The sequence below is a fragment of the Parasteatoda tepidariorum genome, chromosome 6, assembly GCF_982258835.1.
Source record: "Parasteatoda tepidariorum strain Cologne lab strain chromosome 6, Ptep-v5.0, whole genome shotgun sequence".
In the NCBI taxonomy this organism is placed as follows: Eukaryota; Metazoa; Arthropoda; class Arachnida; order Araneae; family Theridiidae; genus Parasteatoda; species Parasteatoda tepidariorum.
The window spans coordinates 51,395,729-51,419,186 of record NC_141760.1 but is presented as its reverse complement, the minus strand read 5'-3'; the positions used below and the strand labels follow the sequence as shown (position 1 = coordinate 51,419,186).

At 26.1% G+C, this 23,458-nt stretch overlaps 1 protein-coding gene across 2 annotated transcripts in view; it reads right to left on the bottom strand.

Annotated features, from left to right (window-relative positions):
• Positions 1–23,442, bottom strand: part of LOC107446980 (tRNA (34-2'-O)-methyltransferase regulator WDR6) — a 61,607-nt gene extending 38,165 nt beyond the window's left edge. Inside the window, exons 1-11 of one of the 2 annotated variants that reach the window (XM_016061785.5) lie at positions 23,302–23,442; positions 20,648–20,791; positions 18,201–18,299; positions 15,744–15,819; positions 13,214–13,390; positions 12,128–12,275; positions 10,423–10,647; positions 6,971–7,033; positions 6,026–6,094; positions 4,264–4,347; positions 2,507–2,599 (exon numbers count right to left, since the gene is read on the bottom strand). In XM_016061785.5, coding sequence (XP_015917271.2) covers positions 2,507–2,599; positions 4,264–4,347; positions 6,026–6,094; positions 6,971–7,033; positions 10,423–10,647; positions 12,128–12,275; positions 13,214–13,390; positions 15,744–15,819; positions 18,201–18,299; positions 20,648–20,747 — 1,134 coding nt within the window. In that variant the 5' untranslated portion in view covers positions 20,748–20,791; positions 23,302–23,442. The remainder of the gene's footprint in view (positions 1–2,506; positions 2,600–4,263; positions 4,348–6,025; positions 6,095–6,970; positions 7,034–10,422; positions 10,648–12,127; positions 12,276–13,213; positions 13,391–15,743; positions 15,820–18,200; positions 18,300–20,647; positions 20,792–23,301) is intronic. The other variant, XM_087165836.1, reaches the window with a different exon arrangement.
• Positions 23,443–23,458: the final 16 nt, after the last annotated feature.

Here is a 23,458-nt window from a genome sequence, read left to right as displayed (position 1 = left end):
TAAAATGAAAATAGTTTGCGAAAAATCATGTATCCTCGATGGCATTTTGAAGCCAATGAAGGTAACCTCTAAGAATGACTAACCAATATATTGTGGAGCAGAGAGTGGTTGCTCTCGAGAAGTTTCACTGTATCAATAAAAAACTGAAGCATTCAGTAATTTGAAAGATATTTCCATGTTTTTTTTTCTCAATTACGAAAATATTTAAATATTTCCTAAATGCTATTGATTATTCTCTTATTAATTATTAATTAAGTAAAAAAATTTTAAAAAAGAAAAGAAAAAGAAATTTGAAAACACAGACCTTAAAAAAACAATTTTCCAATCCTTATATAAAACAAAATTTTATTTTGAAGAGAAAAAAAACAAAAATTCATAAAAATAAAAGCTTGGAAATATAAATTTATTATATGTTTTATGATTGCTATTGCTTGCTTATCAGGCAAGGAGAGTAATTTAATTAAAATCACATTTCAATACACTTTTTCTAGTAAAATAAAGTTGAAATAGTATTTTTATACCTCAAGTTAAATCTATAAGTTACATATTTTCAGAAAAATTTTGAAATAACTTATCAAAGCATTTAATTGTATTAATTTGCTTGAAATTAGGTCTAAAAAATGCAATGTATATTTAATGTAGAAATACAATAATATATTTATATATTAATCGTGGACGGTTGGAATGCATTTGAATAGATCAGAAAATATTAACTGGCTGTCAATTATTCTATTTATAAATATACATAAGATAAGATTACTTTGAATAAATTACATCTAATGATTATGTAAACATTAATTAATTATTAACAATTCCTTTAATATAAGTTACACCTTTTTACTAACGAAATACTGTTTGCAATGTAATCATAAAATAAACAATGCACAAATAATAACATATGAATTGTACCAACATTGTAAATAATATTATTATCATCTGTTTGTTAAAATTCATATTTAATATTAATATAAGTTACACCTTTTTACTAACAAAATACTGTTTGCAATTTAATCATAAAATAAACAATGCACAAATAATAACATATGAATTGTACCAACATTGTAAATAATATTATTATCATCTGTTTGTTAAAATTCATATTTAATATATTCATATTAAAATTGATATTCATAAAAGATAAATAAGATAATAAATTTGTATAAATAAATAGTAGTACTCTCTTATATACCAACTGGAATATCACAGTTAAATTTTATATTTTATTTTACAAGATTTTATTCAATAAATAAGATTCAAAAATTTTAATAATTATAGATAGTCAACAAAATACTACATTTTGTTGAACCATACTATCAAAAATTTTATTGCAAGTAGGTTCTAAAATCAATCATGGCTTTGTGCTGACTTTTAAATTAAAGGGCCAAGTGAAAAAGCTGCGCATTTTTAAACTTTTGATTAAGAATTTACCTCTCTGTTTTTACTGAATCAGAATATATCTGGTTTGAAAATGTTAAACAATCAAAATAATGAATAGAAACTATTATTATTAAACTTTGAAATAATAATGAAGCAAAGTAACCTATATTAAAATTAAATGTTAGAGTAATAAATTTATATTATTAAAACCATTTTGAAGTACTGAATTTGATTGCATTGACAGTTAAAAAAAATTGTAAAACAAATTGGCAGAAAAATCATGTCAAATTAATAAATATCATAAAATTAAAACTAAGAAAAGCATAAATAATTTAGCAATAAAAGTAAGCTAATTGTACTTTGGTAAATATTAAATACACATCAAAAAACTTTATTTTACTTCAATATTACTCTAACTTTGAATTAATTCCTTAAAAATAGAAGATAATAAATTTAAGTAACTATGAAAAAAATAAATTAAACAAATCAACTTAACCCAGTAAAAGATGTGTCACAAAAAGCTGCTGACATGAAAGATATCACATATCCTAACACTTAAGATACTAATCCATAGTGTAATTCAGTTTAAAAATTGATTTCTATTTATATCCTTAAGTGAATAAAACTTCAGTTGTAAAGAATTAATTTCAAATATAAGTTAAAACCATATTAAAATTAGTATTCATGAAATTATTAATAAATCTCACAGTTGTAGCATATCAAATTTATACTAGCTCTCTTTCTCTCTCACTCTCTTGCCATAATGCACTTTAAAAAATTTAATTAAAAATATAATTATATATTTAAGAATAAGCATGAAAAATGTAATTTTTTCAGGAATGTGAATTCTCACATACCCCATTTTTAATAAAATAAACCTTTTTAATAAAATAAACCTTATCTAAAATGCAAATTTAAAGAAAACCTGGTATGGAAGGCAAAACACAGAAAGAAATTTAGCTTCTGAATGCAGCAAAGAATTTCATTCTCGCAAGTTAAAAACATTTTTTTTTTTTTTTTGGGTTTAATACACCCCACATGTTAATAAATTCTGCAAGCTAATGAAGAAATGCTTTTCCATAGGTTTTTATGTTGAAAATCAAAACAAACAAAAAAATCATAAAAATACCTTATTTTTTTTTAGGCCCCTGTCAGGTGGAAGATGACTAACAGCCTTGTCAGCATTTGGATTATTTAAGAGAGATTGGAATATGTTACTTTCCTGAAATAGAAAAGGATAAATTTGAAATATTAAAATGAAAAACATTAGAAAAAAAAGTTTATCGTATTCAGGTACTTTATCATATCATAATTATGAAAAAATTAAAAAAAATTTAAAATTTTGAATGCTTATAAATAGTATTATAATGAAATTTTAAAGCTAAAATACAGAAAGAAAATAGACTTAGGCGAAGGCATTTAACTCAATTTATGGACATTTTAAAGAACCTGATATCATCAAAAGTATAAAAATTTAAAATATGAGCTGCTCATATTGCTAGAATGGAAGGAGAAAAAAAACCAGGAAAAAAATTTTTTGTGCCAAAGCCTTCACAAGTCGGAAAAGTGGAAGGCCAAACAATGATGGCTCAATTCTATGAAATCAGAATAGGTTTTGGAGTGAATGGGGTAAAAAAGTGACACTCCAGGTCAAAATAGAGGTTGTCCTGAAGGAATCTTTAACAAAAAGCCTTGACGCACCCTGGCTGTGATACCAAATATAATGATGAAAAGGATTTGGAAAGGATTAGGCAAAAGAATTTGGCTCAAAGAAAATTATTTTTGTGTATTATATTTGAAATATGGATTCAAAAATCTGATAAAATATTAAAACAGTCAAAGAACTTTAACATTCGAGAAATTTTAAACATTCAGTAAAATTCTTCCATTAAAATAATTAAAAATTAAATTTAAATTATGTAAATACTTTGTAAAATTTTAAGAGAGAAACTCCTAATTTCCTCCCATTTGAAATAGTTAGAAAATTCTTTATCTTAATTCTCAATTATCATGAAGTATTTTTCCAACTGAGTCTAGCAAAATGATTAAGAAATGGCATCAATTGACTTATTATTTTAATCTCCTTAGAATAAAAATATTCTTTTCATTAAAAGGCTAATAAAATTATTTAAGAAATGACAAATTAAATTGTAAACAATTGAAAACAATTACAAAATATTTTTACACATAATTTTATACATTTTATATCCGGCTAGGTTTTACACAAGGCCATTTTACATAAATGTCAAAAGTAATAAAATCTCTAAAATATTATATTAGTGGATATAAAACTGTTCAAAAGTTTAATTTTTACGCTTGTTATTAGATTTTAAAAATACATAAATTTAATTTTTATCCATAGAAGCTGCAGTACAAACCTGTTGTTAATATCTTTTGAAACTTATTAAAAAAAAATTCCTCTTTATAAAAAAAAAAAAAAAACTAGAAAGTATGATGGATATGTATAAGCTTAAATAGATATGCATATGCCTAAATCGTCTGTTAACGATGAGATATAGGCATTATTAAAATTTTATTGACTAATAAAAGTATATGATGAGTGTTTTTAATTCCAGCATTTTTAAATAATATCCCTTTTTTATTTATAGCCTAAATAACAACAACTGACATTAATAACTTATTTCAGTTCAACTAAAAATTTATAATGAAAACTCACTTCAATGCTCTTGAAAATGAGATGTTACACAAGAATTAGAAAGAACAATACTGAGAAAATTAAGAAATTGTTATAGTTCCAAAATTATATAAGAAAAAATGAATTCCAACCTAACCTGTCTAAAAATATTAAATGAAATACTGTAAAAACTATTTCATAATTGACGGTTACAGCAGTACAGTTTTGAACAAAGTTTCAAAAATACTTACTTGTGATAACTGTGAAATCAGATTTGATTGAAGGGCTTGAGATACATCCCAAATATATACACCACCATCACTTCCACCAGTAAACTATTAATAAAAAAAACAAATTTTATTAAAAATTATAAAAATATACATCTAGTAAAAATATTATTTCTATGTTTAATAGTTAAATATTTTTATTATTTTATTTTTATTATTTCATAACTTTTTAAAACTTGGTATTAAATTGAAAATACTAATAAAAGGCTGAGAATATAATTTCAAAATGTTATGTAAATAGCAAAAGCACAGCAAACAATATTAAAATCAACTATTTAAAATAGATTTTTAACTAAGTGACACATAAGGGTCTTCATGAATTCACAGTAATCATTATGACATGACTAGATGCACACCAGTAAGCTCTGAACTACCTCAATGGGGGCTAACTTTTGCCAACTGTAGTACCTTTTGAGCTGTAGTATCTTTGTATTACAATCTCTTGAAATGGATGAAAACATTAAAAATAATACAAATTGTGTGCATAGGGTCATTTGTTTTACAAATGCACAAAATGCTTGGCAGAATATATATGATAATAGTGCAATGAACAATGCTATAATTTAATGAACAATGATATAACTATAATTTAATTATTATATGACATGTTTAACGAAGAAAAATCCGGATTGCACAACAAAATTCAGAAGGGGAGGTAATCACATATAACAGATAGGTTGAGATGATTTAGAGTTCACAAATGATAAAGACCTCAAAGTGATAATCTTGCTTAAATGCTTGGCAACAAAAGAACTTAATATTGGAATTTAAAAAAATGGTCCTACATTACAGTAAGTTTCTGAACAGCTATGACAACTATATTAAAAAAAACTATAATGTACTATGACCTTAAAATTTTTAGAAATTATTTAAAAGTATAAAACTGTACACTTAGAAATTATTGCGATTGAAAATTTATAAACTTTTATTGATAAATTATAAAATACAATACAAAAAAAAAAAAGAATTCCCTTTTTAAATTATTATTTTTATTTTTAAAATGTTTATTATTTTTATTATGACTGATTATTTATTTATTTTCCTTATTTAAGCAATGATGATAAATGAGGTATTGAGATTTTAATTGTCAATAACTTGAAACTTCTACCACTCAATTCAAATGACAATTTCTTTTTTTATACTCTAATTACATGCTAAGCACAAAAGAATGCTGGGAAAATATGACACAATAAACAATTGAAAAGTTCATTTATAATATTTGCACAACAAATTTAAGATAATTGAAGTCTACAAGTGTCTATCTTTAAAATTCTGAATTACAAATTTCCCTAAAAATCCCAGTTTAAAATACGTAAGTCAAAAAAGAAAATAATTAAAATAATGAATTAAAAAATTAAGTAACATTATATAGTCAAAAAAAAATTTGCAAATTGTTTTCTCATATCCATATCAATCCGAAAAATTTTAAAAATACAAATAACTTGCGTGAATATAAAATTATCCCAGGTTCTATGTAAAGCTTAAAACTTCATTTTTCTTCAACTTACTTCATTGTTTTCTATGCTATACATACTTTTTGATGACCATTAAAAATGAAAATAGTATAGCTAGAATAAAAAGCTGGTGAAAATAACATTAATTTTTCACTCCAAATACATGTTAGACAGATGTGCAAAAAGAACATAACTAGAAAAGTATTTTCATTACTAAGTTAAAACACATAACATATAAATACAAAATGCAAATTGAGAGTAAGAAATCTTACAGCAAATATGTTTTCTTGATTTAGATTATTATCTTGAACAGTGGTTTCAATGCACCAAATGCTTCCATTCTATTAAAATATATAAATATACATATACATGTAATTTATTTAAAATAATAATTAAAATATCAAAAATGAAACTGGAAAAGAAATGCCAATTTTTTAAATAAAATATTAGTGGTGAATGCAATTTTTAAACTAGCTGTTTAAAAATGTTTGTTTGTAATGTGATGTTATCAACTTTTCCCAAACAATAAAAAGTTCACAGTTTTTGGACAGATAGTTGCTGTAACAAATATTAGAATTAGCAGCATATTTTGAATTTAGCAGCATAACTTTAAGCAGCCTATACTTATTTAGAAATATATCCCATGTTTTGCCAATTTCAATCATTTTTTTTCCTTCATTTTCTTTGGTTCATTCAGAATTAAACAAACAGATTTTGTATAACTATATCTTTTTATTCGTAATATGTTGATTCTCAATAAGAATTGGTGGCTGATTGCATGGGATCAAAAAGGGTTAGATTTCTTCCAGAAATTGATTCGAATATATTTTCAGGTAAACTATTTACATTTTAAGTTCAGAATCAATAGTGCCTTAGTGTTACACTTCCTGAATTTTTTTTAATGCAATCATCGTCCATTGAACATAAATAAGCAAATGATTTTTATAATACAATTTTTTTTAAAAAAACATAAATCATTTATCATTGCATAAGATGCCCAATGTTATATAATATATTATTGATTGGTGCTAACTATTAATTTTTAAAAAAAGCTTATAAGAAAAATTATTATTAAAAAAAACCTACACTAAGCAAATCCAAATTTTGTAAATGTAAAGAGCTTTACTATAAGTGGAAGCTAAAACAATAAAATAATGAAATGCACATTAAACCAAGAGAGCTGGGGAAAAAAACTTTAGCAAAAGATTTCAATGAACCTTGTGTCCTTTGAACTTCTTAAGTAATGTTCCTTCCAAACTCCAAACACAGATGAAAGAGTCCTAAAAATAGGAGTGAGAAAAAAAATTTCAGCATAAAAAGTGAAACACAGATTAAGTGAGCTTTATTCATATTCTTTGACATAACTTTCTAAGTAATATAATTTTAACATGGTAAAAACCCATTATAATGGCAATTCACAATAACAGATTTGTAGTTATAGCAAGTTTGTCATTGATAGCAAATACATGCTTCCATGTTAAAATAGCAATAAAAAAGACTAAAATGAAACAGGAATAAAGATCCCTCGTTTCCTTTCGTTTTGAACAACTACACTAAACTTCAAAATTCCAGAGCCTTTACTCTCCTTAAACGTCTTCCATGACCACAATGAACTATAACAGGAATGCTTTACTTTTTTTAACACTAAACTTCAACTCAAACAAGTTAGTAACACGAAGTTGTTAAAGCCTTACAAGTTTTTGCTATAAGCAACAACAAAAATTAAATAAAGTGTAATAGCAATTGTCATCATTAATGCCACTGAATGCTATTTTTAATAGTACATCAAGAAGAGATATAAGGAAAAATTGCAGATACATGATCTACTAAGGCATAAAGTAATAGAAACATTGCGTTTACGAAAAAAAATATTTCGATTAAATAAAATTGTACATAAGTTTTTTTTATTTTAATGCGAAATATTTTTTTATTCTAATAATTTGAGCAAGATTCTTGCATTTTGTTGGAAAAAACATGATTTATTTCTTTTTTTTGCAAATCATTATTACATAAAAAAAAAAACTAAAAATTTTGAAATCCATAGCAGTAACTACCTAAAAAAAAGATCTACAGCGAAATTACTCATATTAAAAAATAATTAAAAATTGTGAAATCCATAACAGTAACTACCGGGGAAAAAAAGATGCACTTTAAAATTACACGAATCAGATCAGACTTTTCAAAAAGGGGTTGCTAAATTAGTGTTTTGTTTCGGGATTCGGTTGTTGTAATAATACAGTATTAAAAATATTGGATTTTAAAAACTAAATGGAAATCAATAACAATAACTGCCAAAAAAATTCAATAAAATCATTGAGTTAAAAATTAAATATTCAAATGCGTGATTGAAATTTTCCATATTGTCAGATATATATCAGGATGTTTAAAAATTATGTGAATTTCAATAACTACCAGAAATATAATCAAAACACAACATGGATTTACGATACAATCGGCATAAAATAAGTACGCCAAAAAGTGATTATTTAAATGCACAATTCAAATTTTATGTGAAGAAATAATATGAACTGAGACATAACCGGAATTTAAAAAACCCTATGGAAATCAGTAGAGCTAGCAATAATTGCTGAAAAAATTTTGAAATTGTCGCATTAAAAAAGCATATTATGAAATATGTAATGATGAGATTCACACGTAATAAAAAAAATTTTAAAAAAACATTGAGAATTTTTTTTAATGTGCAAATTCGTAGCAATGACTGTCGTACAACACCATATGGATTAACCATATCGGTGCAAATTGGGCATGTTAAAGAGTGATTTCTCGATTCCAAGATTTGAACTTTGCACGACGTAATAATATCAGCATTTATTAAAAACAATCAAGAGCCTTGTGGCAGAATTTTTTCAGTCTTTCTGCGATAAACTTCCCTAGCACTAATATTTGCTTTAAGATACCTTTAATTATAACAGTTACTAATTTAAAGTAACAGAAACGTTGTGTTTACAGAAGAAAGTATAGAAAAAAAATTTATAAACATTTTAATTGTAAAAGTAATATTTTTTAAATTCTAATATTATGGGCGATATTCTCGCATTTTGTAGGTGGAAAAATGCACTAAATTATTTCCTCTGTCGAATTTTGTAAATCATTACACAAATTAAAATTCGAAAATAATTTAAGAAATAATGAATTAAAATTTGTATATAAATTTACAAATCGCAAAATCTGTGCAGTCACGCCCAAAATATAGATCACGTATCTAGGGAGTAGGACTTTTTAAAAGAGAGATACTAAGATAAGTGTATGTAAAATATGGTGCTCTTTAAAGAAAAAAAAATTAAAGAAAGAACATAATTTATAGAAAAACTCGTGATTTCTGAATATTTTATTTTATATTAATTTAAAATTCTAGCTAAAGACAGTCATTACCGATTTCTTTAAAAATCTCAAATGAGAAGAAAAAAATCATGATCATTTCTTTCCTCTTTGATAAGCAAGAAAGACATCCATGAAAAAAAATTCTACTGGGAAAAAAACATTCTTTTTTAAAATTATGCAAAAAGGAAAACCAAAATTTGTCCCTTCCCAAATGAAAAATCTTTCTGCAAAAACGCTGTAATGTTCTGCAACAATGTCGCCCCAATTCTGCCACGGGGATTAATACTATTTGAAATTTAACTTGTTTCACCATTTTGCTAAAATATGAATCGAAATCAGAAGGAAAAACATGTGTATCACAATCTTTAAGCTGTGCGATTTTATTTCTCCTCTACTCTGATTGAACATAAATTGGCAACCAGACACAGAAGCTGGTGTACTGAATAAGAATTCATGTTTTACTACACTCCATTCAAAACAAATGAATTGAAAAACAGGTGCAGTTACAATTCAAGTGATTTCCAGTGATTTTTCTGTTCCTTGGCTATCACTATGCTCAAAGGGGAATAGCAGAAACGACAGATGATTTGAAAAAAAAAATAGGAAAAAGTAGGAAATAGGAGGAAAAAAAAGGGAGTGGTTTGAAAATAATAGGAAATATAGGAGGTCTGAGATCCCTGATAACATAATCTCATTCTCTATATGACACTAAGTGAGTAAATCCTAGACATGGCATTAAAAGAATTAAAAAGTAGAAAAAAAAACTCGAAAGAAATACTAAGATAGTAAAATAAATTTTATCTAACATGAGCATATTTTCGAATAAAAGGTCTGTTTTGCCTCTAGTTGAATTTTATCTAACATGAGCATATTTTTGAATAAAAGGTCTGTTTTGCCTCTAGTTGAAATATTTAAGAAAAAAAAATTTTGAATTAAATAATGAATACAGAACCACTAATGATTTTAACTGAAAATAAATAATTTAGAGTATTTAAAACAAAATGCTTTTTAGAGTGAATATAATATGAGCATATTTTTGAATAAAAGGTCTGTTTTGACTCTAGTTGAAATACTTAAGGGAAAAAAATGTTGAATTAAATAATAAATACAGAACCACTAACGATTTTAACTGAAAATAAGTCATTTAGAGTATTTAAAACAAAATGGTTTTTAGAGTGAGCTATAAAAAAGAACTAGAGGAATTAGCCAATAATTTACAAATGCTCTTGCAACAATGAAAAACAATAATAAAAAACACTTCAGTTATATATATATTTTAATTATCAAGCACAGAACAATTGCTTCATAACATAAATATTTTACTTACCTCTCCTATACTTAGAATACAAGAATTTAAAATTAAAGATCTCCATACTCTTGATTCATGAGCATAAAGAACATAAATTGATTCAATAGTAGAGTTTCTCCAGAATTCAAGAGAAGAGGCAAATTGATCTTTACTGTGAACTTTCCAAACTCTTAAACTACGATCATCAGATGTAGAGCAAATGATTTTATGTTGTTCATTGTAGGTAACAGAGAAAATAACGCCCTAAAAATACAATAAGTTTTAATTATTATCTGCAACTATAAGCCTTTTATAAATATTTTAAGCTTTCCTGATAACTAGCAGCATAATAAGACAAATTTTCTTTGTATTGAAAAGTTTGATTTTCTTTATAACAATTTTGCTAGTGAGAAAATATTGTTAATGTTACTTATAAATTATTACAAAATATATTACACAACATCACACAATTTCGCTAATTTATAAAAATAATAACAAAATTTTGAGTCTCAATTAGAAACCTTATTATAATATTAATTGATTAAAAAAAATGAGTTTAAGGAATGTTCCTGAAAGTTAATTGACTCAAGATTCTGACTCTTTTAATAATCAGACTAATTAAAAGAAAATTTTAAAAATTGCTATTGAAATAATATAATTTGATTTTTTTTTTTTTACATTTACTTTATATTAGAATACACTATAGGAGAATACACTCATTCACAATAAGACATATATCATAGATATAATTTATGCTCCATCTATAATAATTGTTAGAAAAATATACATAGGAGGAAAAGGCTAGGTTGCATAGACATAATGTAAACCAGTTTTCCAGTGGTAGATAAGACCCTTTCCTATGCAAAGAAAAAAGCAACTTTATGGAGCATTGTAGCAAATGTACCTCTTGAAACAGGTTAGCATCCACTTCTTCTCCTAACTACCATTTAGAAATCAGTAGGTAAGATTATTAAACATCTCAAGGTGGTTGACTGCTGAAGTTGGGTGTGAGGAGGAATGATTTCTGTTTTCATTTATGATTGGTTTCTGCTTTTGTTTTCATTATTTATTAATACTGCATTTATTGTAATATTTCTAAAGAATTAATTTCTATCAAAAATATTGGATATAACTGGTGGTCAAGACAGAACAGAAGAACTAAAATGATGGTATACTGGAAGCAATGTGACCAACTAACAACAGTTCAGATGGCATAGTTCCAGAATGACATTTTGACTCAAGCACGCATATGCTAAATGAGAATATTGCTCGCCCTGTAAGTTATTTATCTGTTATAGCATCTCGTACTGAGCATTTTCAGCATTACTTGTGTTTTCGAAGAGCTGGACTTTTCTTTTTACTTTCAATATTCTTTGGTCTGTGGGCTAGTAAAGATCATTCTTTAGAGGTTATAAGCCAAGTTATAATGGTTTCAGACAAGCAGACCATCTATGAAATAATAAAACACTTTTCTCACAAGATATAAAACAAAAATTTCTTGTGATTAACATATTTGTCAACCTTTACTAAGGTGAAAAGTATGACTCTTCTTGATTCTGAAACACAGCAGCAATTGAATAAAATTAAGAATCGACCAGTGTAAAAAAAGGCTAAATATTCACTTTTTTATAACATTAGTTTTTATTTAAAAAGTATTAACTTTTCATAAATACTGTAGCCACCGATTTTAATTAGTTTGATTGAGAAATGCAATAACCAATCTTAAATCAAAAGTACAAAATACCTGATGTCCAGATAATTGGTGAAATGGCTCATTTCTGCTAACATCATTCTGATTAGAAAAGGGAGACCATATAAGAATTTTCTGAAAAACAGTTCCAACAGCAAGAACTAGCGAATGATATTCACAAGAAATAATTGATGCTGAATATCTGATCATGTCATTAAAGAAAAAGAAATATCTGCATTTTAAAAAAACATTAATTGTAAAAATAAAAAGTAGTAGTACCTCAATAAAAATAAAACAATTGATTTAAGACTAGTCTCTTGTACAATACAAAATATAAATAAAAAAAATAATTATTAAAATAATTTTCAAGTGCAAAAAAAATTAATAATCTAATGAATCAATGCAATTCTAGTTTTCTGTTCGTGTTTCAAAACAGAAAAAAAATAACTTTTTCTGTTTCGGCTATTCAGTCAATTAAGTTTGCGTTTGTTACTTAAACCAAAATAAATACTTGTTTGTGGCAGAAAAAGATTTTTCTTACTTACTAAAATGCAGACTGCATAATCAATTCAACATAATTTACAGATTCTGGTGTATTTTTTATCACAGTTTAAACGCAATTTAATTGGATTTTTAATGTTAAGAAAAATTTGCTTGCTGTACGGAAAAAAAAAAGAAAAAAAACTTACATCAAAACAATCAAACTGAGTATTATTCAACAATTGCTTTTGAATCAAAATCAAACTGAGCTGTAATTCAACAATTAAATATATAAAGTACAAAATTAAGTCAATTTCACTGATTAAATTTAAAAATATAATATATCCTATCTGCATAATATAATTTAATATAATGAATTTGTATATAATTAGCTAACATTTGAAAGTCGTTAATTAAGATGTCTTAGGTGGTATTTTAGATATCTTTGGTATCGCATCAGAAAAATTACAACTAAAATTAAGAAATAATGATCAAAAGAACTGAGTGTCCTTTGATTTTCTTTTAAACACATACATATAATTTTAAAATTATATAAAACTGCATGTGAATGAGTAAGGTATAATGCAATTGTTACTTAACTTTTTATCAATTTTCAATGTATTTATCATTCGAATTACAAAAATAAATGAAAAAGGATACAATATACAGTTTTCTGCACAATGATATGATTGTAAGATTTCCCCTGATTCATTTAATAAAATTAAGCAATTATGAGCAGTCAAAGCAGCAACAGTGTATTCTATTTCCTCTTTTTTACATATCCATTGCACATCTAGGATCCAATCTTTTAAATTTATGGCATGGGAATGGGTTAGACTAAAAGAAATTTTAAAAAAAATAGAATTTAATAATAAATACTTTCAAAAGAAGGAAACATTTCAAATTTGCTTTTTTCGCTACTGTGTTTATCTTATAGCACAAACAGAATTATTTTTGGCAAGAAAATTTAAGATGAAAATAAATTGGATAAAATCAAAGTAAGCTTTGTAAAAGATTAATTTAAAATAATTTATGGTAAATATTTCCTTTAAGTAAAGATTCATAGCGCTTTAGCAATAAAATAAATATCTGAAATAGTTGATTTTTAAAGACAAGCATGCTGCCACCTTAAGCAAGAAGGCGGTATACCACAAATTTTTTTGGTTTACCATTTTATTATGTTCTAATACTTGCAGTCAGAAAAACAAAAGTATTATTTAACACTTACACTAAACTCCTTATACTTATTTAAACAATAAGTATCACTCAATCTGACAATAGACAAAGTACCAGTTTTGGTATATGTGAAAATAACAGTGGTTTGCAAAAGTAACAACACAAATAAAGCATCTTTTTCTCTTAAAAAACTTGAATTTAGTTTATTATTACTCTCAAACTCCATAAATCAAAAATTTAACTATGAGAAGAATGTAATTAGGAACCATATTTACCTAGGTAAAAACAGAAATGTAAAAATATTGATATGTAATTGGTTTTTAAATATTTAAAGAGTGTAATGTATAGCAATTACTAAATAATTATTTTTTTTATTGACACCTGTTTTTCATCTGAATAATAAATAAAAACTATATGATCAGGAGTTAGCAAGACAAACAGCCAAAGTTAATGCCAAGGCAGCAAAATATTGCTAAACAAAGAATTTTAATAGTAACTGTGAAAATTTTCACCTTAAAAATTAATAAACCTAAGACGATTTCTAATAAACTTACTTAAAATTGGTGAAAATCAGGTAAATGTTTAACACAAAGATTTCATTACGTAAACAGCTAAAACAAATCAATCGATAAATTTATCTAAAAATAACATAATAGATTCTATTGATTACAACAACTTGCTATTAAGATATGTGAAAAAATTATTGGGCATTGATATAGTGTTAAAGATAGAATTCTGTTGAAACATTCATCATTATTCCATCATTGTGAATGACTTTATATGGCAAAGTTTGATTTTTAACATTAATAATTTTTAATCAAATATTAACCAGAACATTTAGAAAATGATTGGCCTCAAGTGATTGGCCATACTTGGGATTCAATCTAGAATATTAAAATATAAAAAATTATTTTATTAAAAAAACAATTTTAAAAAAATTTTCAAATTTGTATTAAATTCTTTTTAAAAAATCAATGAAAATCTTGAGATACTTAGAAAAATTATTATTAAAAAATTATTCTAATTTTTATCTACAACAAGAGACTCTTTAAATTAGCATTTGATTGCGTTTTAATCACAATGATATCTATAATACCGTCAATCAGGGATGGAAAATTCCCTTTGAAAAGGGATGTTACAGAGGGGATCTACGGGAGAATTTAGATAATGTGAAGCAATAGAAAACATACTGGTCAACTTAAAAACCTAGCTTAAAAAATGAAGGAGGAAAAGTCCAGCATGTTTCCAAAGTTCAAAACATTTACCCAATATCAAGACTCACCAAAATATAAATAATGAAAACAAAGCAGATTTAAAAAAATAAATGCAATATTTCCAACAACAACAACAAAAAAAGATAGAAAAGAAAATAAAGTTTCAAAACAAAAGAAAGAAAGAAACCAGCTAAAGGGAACAATGTTGGTATTAATTTTCTTTCCAATTTTCTAAGGCAACATTGCATTTCTTTTTTCAAATCTGTTTTATTTTCATCATTCACACTTTTGTGGGTCTATATAATGGGCCCTGCTTTCAAAGCTAGCAAAATGCTTATCTTTACCATCTTAATTTTTGAAGCCAATGATTTGGATAGAAAAGAATTTGAAAAGTAAAGGTTTAAAAGTTTTAAATGTAGGAAAAATATTTAGTTGTAAAGAGACCAGACAATAGAAAACAAAGAAGCTTTGTTATTTTTATTTTGAAACCAGTGCCAAAGGGAAGGGGAATGTGTGAAACAGATTTCCTCTTTATCTTTAATAAAGATTTAATAAATTTGTGTTAACTATATTTTAAAAAAAATTTAGGATATTATAACTACATTTTAAATATCCTTCTTATATTTGCAAACTTCATAAGTTTTCTCTCATTTATCAGTTTTTTAATAAATAATAAGCACATTTATAACTTAACTCATTAAATGTTCAAATTCAATATCAACTTAATTCAATAAATTTTATATCTTGACTTATTTTTTATGTGAAAAAAATCTCAAGAAATTAAAATACATCAACCAAACCTTATTTCAGCGTCGAGAATGAAGGATAGGACTCTGATATGCTTTGCACCAAAAGCGAGGAATTTATGATTATCACCTAAAAAGTAATAAATCAAATTAATGTGAAAAAAACACATAAAAATTCATATGAAGTCATTAAAACAAAATAAAAACATACTTTAGGTTTTTTTTTCTTAAATCTCATAAAAAAAATTTAAAAAATTATATTATTAGTTTTTTAAATTTCTCAACAAGAAATATCAATAAAAAATTATTTCCAAATAATAACATGATAGGAAATAATAAAAATTCAATAACATATTATTTTAAACATAGAACAAAAAAAAATTCTTAAAACATGTTTTCTTAAACATTCATTTATACCTATAAATTGTATTAAAACTGACATAGTTATAATTGATGTAAAAAAAAAAAATTATTTTTATCCTTATTTTCTTTTAGAGTTTTGGATTTTGTGTTCTGAATAGAATGAAATAAAAAGATTTGATCTCAAATTTTTTTTACAATTTTCATATAATTTTTAATTTTGGTAAAGTCTTAATTTTCAGAAAAAATATTGAAGATTAATACCAAATATAGTGAATCAACCAGAAAATTAGTGACTATTCATTCCATAAAAAAATAAATTCATGACTATAAATACTATTCTATAAATACTATGACTATAAATATATTTCATGATTATAAATTCATGAAATATAAATTCATGACTATAAAATCTTTGTTTCCTTTGAAAAAGTAAAAAAAAAAAAAAATTACTATTAATTTTAAATCAAAATGCCAAAAAAAAAAATATCAGATATAAAATTAATTATAGGTAATTCAAAAAAAATTTTTTTTTTAAATATTAGTAGAAAAAAATTATCAGTATATTTACTAAAATACTGACTATTTAATAAATATAATAAAACCTAATACTAATAATATCTAATACTAATAAAAATAAATTATTAAACTAACACTTTCTTAATGTTGCAAAATATTATTTTTAAGTTTTACTTGAAAATAAAAAATGTTTGATACATGCTGCACCATTTATACAATTTAAGAGAAATGAATATTTAAAAATAATTTGTTTAAGTGGCAAAAAGAGTGCGTGAGCTTATGATGCATTTTTTAGCAGGGGAAAGAAACAGCACTACAAAAATTGGCCTGAAAATAAGAAAAATTGTCATCATTATTTTTCTATGAGATTAATTTAACACTGAGTTGTAAGAACATTTGCAATCGCTTGAATTTCATTTCTTAAGAAAACACATTTATCACAAAATCCTGAGTTTATAGTAATTATTTATATCTTTTTACTAGTAATTTGTGATATAAATATTTTCCTGTTTGAAACAAAACAATTTTGTAATATTCCCATGGAAGACATAAACAAATTATACTGAAAAAAGTTCTTTAAATTGCAAATCAAAATCAAACACTAAAAAAGAAGCTTTGTTTTTTTGTTTTTTTGAAAATCTAGAAATGAGAACTTTTTAGAATGATTTGATTGAATTTTGTAATTTTCAATTTTTGAATAATTTAAAAATAACATTACAGTACAGAACCCGTTATCCGGAAATCAGAAAACCGGAAAACTAAAAAACCGGAACGAAATTCGATAAATTTTCCCGCCATTTAAAAAAAAAAATTTTCCTCACAATATTTTTCTTTTAAAGATGTTCACCTTACCATCATTAAGGAAATAATCATCAGTGTATTACTTCATCGTTTATTCTTCTTTTTAAGATTATTTCCAAATTTTTTATTTATTTTAGTTGGGTTTAACAATAAAAAAATGGCTTTTTGTAGCGATTCAGAAAACCGGAAAAATCAGTTATCCGGAATAGTGATGGTCCCGATCGTTCCGGATAATCGGTTCCCTACTGTACTTTGAAATATATAATTAAAATACAATGTTGAAACACGATTTAAGTATCTTTATAAAAAAATTACAGTACCCTGCAAGACTATTGTTTTACTCTATGGTAACTAAAAACCTTGTTTTAATATTTCACTAATGCTAACATTGGAATTCAAAAATTTATGTAAGAAAAAATGTGCAAAGCAAACTAGCATGTTTGTTGGCAATCTCATGCTAGTGTAATATAAACTCTAGTGTAGCATCTTGCACTGGTGCAAAGTTGGTAGTTAAGGTGTTGATAATGGAGATTACTTTTCTTCAACAAATTAAAACATAATCTAAGGAAAACAAAAATTTAGCACCCAATTAATTAAAAATACTTAGAAAGAAAAATAATGACAAAAACAATTCTAAACATGAAAAATTTCTACAACAGATATCACACTAAATTTGCCTACGTTAAAAAAAGAACTTAAAACCATAGTAGATATAATTTTTAAATATCAAATGCTATAAATAATTTTTGCAATAAAATTATAAGATAAGAATATATGACTTTTGATTTTTTTTCAAAATTTTAAAATGACTATATATAAACTATGTCTTACTAATTCTAATGCCATGTATGGTGCAACTATCAAAAATAGCACTTTTCCATAACAATTCTCTCAATTTCCAATCATAAATTTGAATTTCATTGCTTTCAGCTAAAATGATAATAAAAAGATTATAAAGATGCATTAATCATATTCAAATATGAGAGTTAACTCTTACAAATATGTATATCAAATTTAACATTATTAACATACACGAACTTAACATATAGGACCAGGAAATCTGTTAATGTGTCTGCTTACTAGTAACTCAACAAATGCATTGACTTTTCCTGCAGTTTGTAAACATTCCAGAATTGTGTAAATGTTTTATTTCAAATAACATTTTCACAAATAACTTTTAAATGGCTGTGGTGATTTTTTTTTCTTTCTAGATTCTTATTTTCTTCTTTTGGGATTGCTTTGCAATATTTTAAATTTTCCAATATTAAATTATTTTCTTGCAATATTTGAAAAACATATTTTGTATCATTTAAAGCACTCTATTGCGAATCAGCATTGTTCAGACAAATAATCTTTTAATTTTTTTTAAATAAAAGCAGACAAAGACTTGTGGGTAAGGAAACTAGGGAGGAGTCTAGAAAGTAATAAATTGAGCCTATAATTTGATAAACTAATTCAAACCTTCCTAACAGGGTTGCCAAGGTTTAGGACAGAATGGATTAATCCATGGTTTAAACCCTGGTTTAAACCGTCCTGTCCAAAACCCTTTTACTCAAATTATGTCACAATTTTATCTGAACAATATTTAAGAGGTAAAATAAACATAGAACTAATAACATATTGATAATTAAATTTACTACAGAATATTTGTTTTTAAAAGTATAATGCTTTATTAATATTGTTTGACTCTTCAAATTAAACATTAAACAAAGGAAGATTAATCAGTAATCAAGTTCAATTGGTCCTCTCATTCAATAGTACATAACTGAAGTTGGACCTTGCCATACAGGTTAAGTTATTAGGGACTAAGTGCTTGGTTAGTCATAAACAGGTTTATTTACCTATAGTACTATTCAAGAATACTGTTATTTCATTCATGTTCAATTCTTTTAGCATAGTGGTGATACATCACCAGTGTCAATAACTGAAACTGATGTTATGCCCTTCAAAACTGTTAGGACATTTTTCAGTTATTTTGTATTTTCAATTTAAACTAATATATTTATATTTAAAAGCAATTTTTTTAAAAAATAGATGTCTTTTTTTATCATCCTGTGATGCAGAAATTATAAAATTTTTAAAAAAAAATATTGTGAAAAATAAAAGGTTAATTTTTAAACAAATTTAGTATTTTTTTAAAAAAAATTATTGTTTTTTAATATTGCATTATTTATCCTTATGCAAAAATATTATTTATCAGTATTAAAAGCATATTTATATTTAAAGGATTAGGTATTCACTTTTGTTGTTCAATGAATTATGGAGGTTTAAAAATTATAAACCTTTTCCTATTATATTATATTATTTTGATAAGTTAAAGCAAATTGTATAAAAAATATCAAATATTTATTGATACATGTAATTATTATGTGTACAATGGTTACACCTATAGAATTTTTACCTTTTACCAAAGTTCAAGGTTTTGGACAGTTTTACCCAGTTTAGGACAGTAAAACCCACGTGTCCTGCCCAAAACCAGTTAATGATGTCCAAAACGCGAAAACGCCAACCCTGCTTCCAAAGCATTTGAAATGCAATTTTATAAATATATATATATACATATATAAAAAACTATATTTAGCAACTTTTCTTTAATTTTGTGTTATAAGCATTTATAGTAATAAGCATTTAAAAGCTTGGAAACAGGTGCGGTGAACACTATATAAAGCTTTCTAACTCACTTTGGAACAAAAGAGCAAATTTATTTCTTTGTTTTATTTCAAAATAAAGGAGATGTAAATATTGAAACAGTATTAAACCTTTGATAACATAAAGTTTTTATTTTAATCAAATAAATCAAAAATATATGCACATATTTTACATAATCTATGTATGCATATAGTACTTAAAAGAATGGATAAACAGCAAAGTTGTTGAAGGTAGCAAAGACAATGTGGAACTACAAAATATAGAATTCATGAAGGCAGAAGTCAACATGAAGCCCTGAAATGTGAATAAGTGAAGACAGATTGGACTTAAAAGACTGAATGCCATATAATTATTTAATTCACTATCTGAGAGTAAAGAGGACAAACAAAGCAGCTAGTCCATGCACATTTTTATTCCCTCATATTTGCACTTAACTTATGTATTGCCATAGATTTAGCTAAAAGCTGCTGATTCCAGCAGAGTCAATAAGGTACCATGAATTCATGAAGATACCTTCATGTCATGCCCACATTAAATTACAAAGATAAAAGTTTAAATAGTTAGCTATTTTAGGTATACTTAATACAAAACATTTTTGATATAAAATGTAACTATAGCTCTTTACTTGCCTACAAACAAGAAGTTTTTAAAGAGTTTCAGAGCAGTAATATGGGTACAAAGCGAGATTCGTTGAAACCCATCAGACCAATCAGAAATGTTTGACTCCATGAATTCAGTTGTAGCAGATCAATTTAGCATAATGATTTCCAGGTCTAAAAATTAACGAAAAATAATCACTATAATGTATACAAAAAGTAAAAATACAAATAAAAGTAGTACCTACTATTTAGAATAAATTTAAAAAAAGAGTAGCACCATTTAGAGTTTAGTAAAAAGTAAAGTTGTAAATCAAAAATAATATAAATAGCAATTAGTAAATAAAAAAGTAAAGTAAATAAATGATTTTAACTCAAAATTGTTTTAATATCGCTATTCAAATTTAAAAGAACTAAAAGCAAGCTATATTTATATATATCAGGGTCATACATAAAGAAGTATGCAGTTTCAATGCAGTATAAATCAAAAATAATCATCATCATATCTGGCTAGACAGCCCAGGGTGGGTCAGTGCCTTCCTTTGAATTCGAATCCACTTCTCTCTACTTTTGACACTTGTTCGTCAGTTTTTCTCCTTTAGAGTAAGGAAATCAGTCTCAACTAAATCCAGCCATCTCAGCCTGGGTCTACCTCTTTTCCTGTTCGTTAGGGGTTTGTGTAATAGGATTTTCTTTAAATTTGAGTCATCATTCCTTCTGAAATTGTGAGCTGCCCAGTTCATTCGATTTATTTTTATGAATTTCACAATATCTGGCTCTCTGTAGATTTTATACAGTTCAGTATTATATCGTCTTCTCCAGGAATTATTTATTTTTATCCCACCAAGGATGACCCTCAAAACTTTTCTCTCAAAAATGGCAATTTTATTTTCACTAGCTTGAGTTAGGTTCCAGGTCTCAGAGCCATAGGTAAGTATTGGCCTAATTAATGTATTATAAAGTAAAAGTTTTGTATTTTTTGATAAAAGAGAGGATTTGAAAAAATGCTTTAAACCATAAAAAGCTTTATTTGAACAATTTAGACGACTCCGAATCTCATTGTCTACGTTATTGTCGGCAGTAACTATTGAACAAAGGTAAGTAAAATTCTGAACAGTCTGAAACCTGTGGGAACCAATCTCCAGATAGGATTCACTAGAATTTAATTTAGCAAGTACAGGCATGTATTTGGTCTTATCGGTATTAATGATTAGTCCCATATCCCTAGCAGCAAGCTCCAAAGAAAGGAAAGCTTCTTTTAATGCAGGAACAGTTCTTGCAATGATGTCTAAATCATCCGCATACGCCAATATTTGAATAGATTTTGAAAATATGTTGCCTCTGATATTGATTTCAGCATTTCTTATAACTTTCTCTAAAGCAATCTTGCCCACGTTGCTCTGAAAATTTGAGATTCCAAAAAAGATGTTCTCCAAAAAGACAATATTTTCTTGTTTACCCTGACATACAATATTGTTTCATGGGTGAAAATTAAGCGATTGGCAAAATCATTATTTTTAACCACCTTTGGGCAGAAATGGATTAGTGTTTTAATGTGTGTCATGAGACTAAAGGGTCACACATAGAACGCCTCTAATAAAACTTATCATGATTTCAAGCAATTCTGTTGCAAGAAACATACAGATCTTACATGTTAATATATAGTGCGTTAACACTGTATCAGGGCTCGAAAAAACTCAGAAATTTTACCCGTCCCCGAGGACGGCTCGTCCAGCAATGCACCCGTCCTCCGTTGAAGCTAACCCGTCGCTTTTAAATAAATAAAAAAATTATTTTCTCCTATTTATTACAAACATTTATATAAATTGCACAATGAATTAGTCGTTATTAGGATTACATTACACAGTAATAAAAGAAATACTAGGTTACTAATAGTAACCAGTATTTCTTTTATGAAATAATTTAAATGACAAGGGTTATCTAGAATGTCAAGTTATCCGAGGGTACTGCGTTTTTTAAATGAATCAAATATGACGTTTGCCAGTTCCACAATCAAGCCAATGATTTACAGAGGTTTCTGCACAGAAATCTGAATGGAGGTTTCCCATTTAAGTAGATGTTCATAATTGTTTTTAAAGCATCTTGTTCAAGACCAGTACGTATTGTGTTTTTTTGTAAGTTTATTGCTGCAAAGCCCCTCTCAACCGCTGCAGTACTCCCAGGCAGAGAAAACATCAATATATGCGCAGTATGTTGCTGTATTGTGGGTCATTTTGCTGCCTTGTAACTTACAAGACTCTCGTAACATAACAAAAATTGAAAATGTATCACGAACATTAACGGGAAAATGGCCGTCCACGGACGTCGGATTCGAGAAATTCGTTGTCCGCGGAGAATTTTTGACCGTCGAGGACGGGCTGTTTTACGAGCCCTGCACTGTATACCTCTTTATGATTCACCTTGAGTATATATAGATAACAATTTCTCCTTTTTTATTTAAAAATATATTGCTGTATGATATGAATAATACGACTTCTAACATAAGTAGAAACGAGAGAGGGGGGGTTAACACTTTAACTTTAGACGATGTTTGCTGTGGATATCAATTAAAGAATTTAATTTTGAATATATGCACTTTATGAAACATTGTTGAATTTTTAAGAATTAGTAAGATACGAAATCAAGTAAATTTAAAAATAAAAAGTAGTAAAAAATGAGTGTTATACCTAAATCTGTAAGAAATGCTAAAAGAGTGTCTAGGAAGATTGCATGCTTGTTTACTCTTCTTACTCGTTGCTAATCATGTTGATATCATTTCATCAATATTGATGTACACTTCATCAATATTGGTATCGTTCGTGTTCAAGGGATGAAAACCAAATG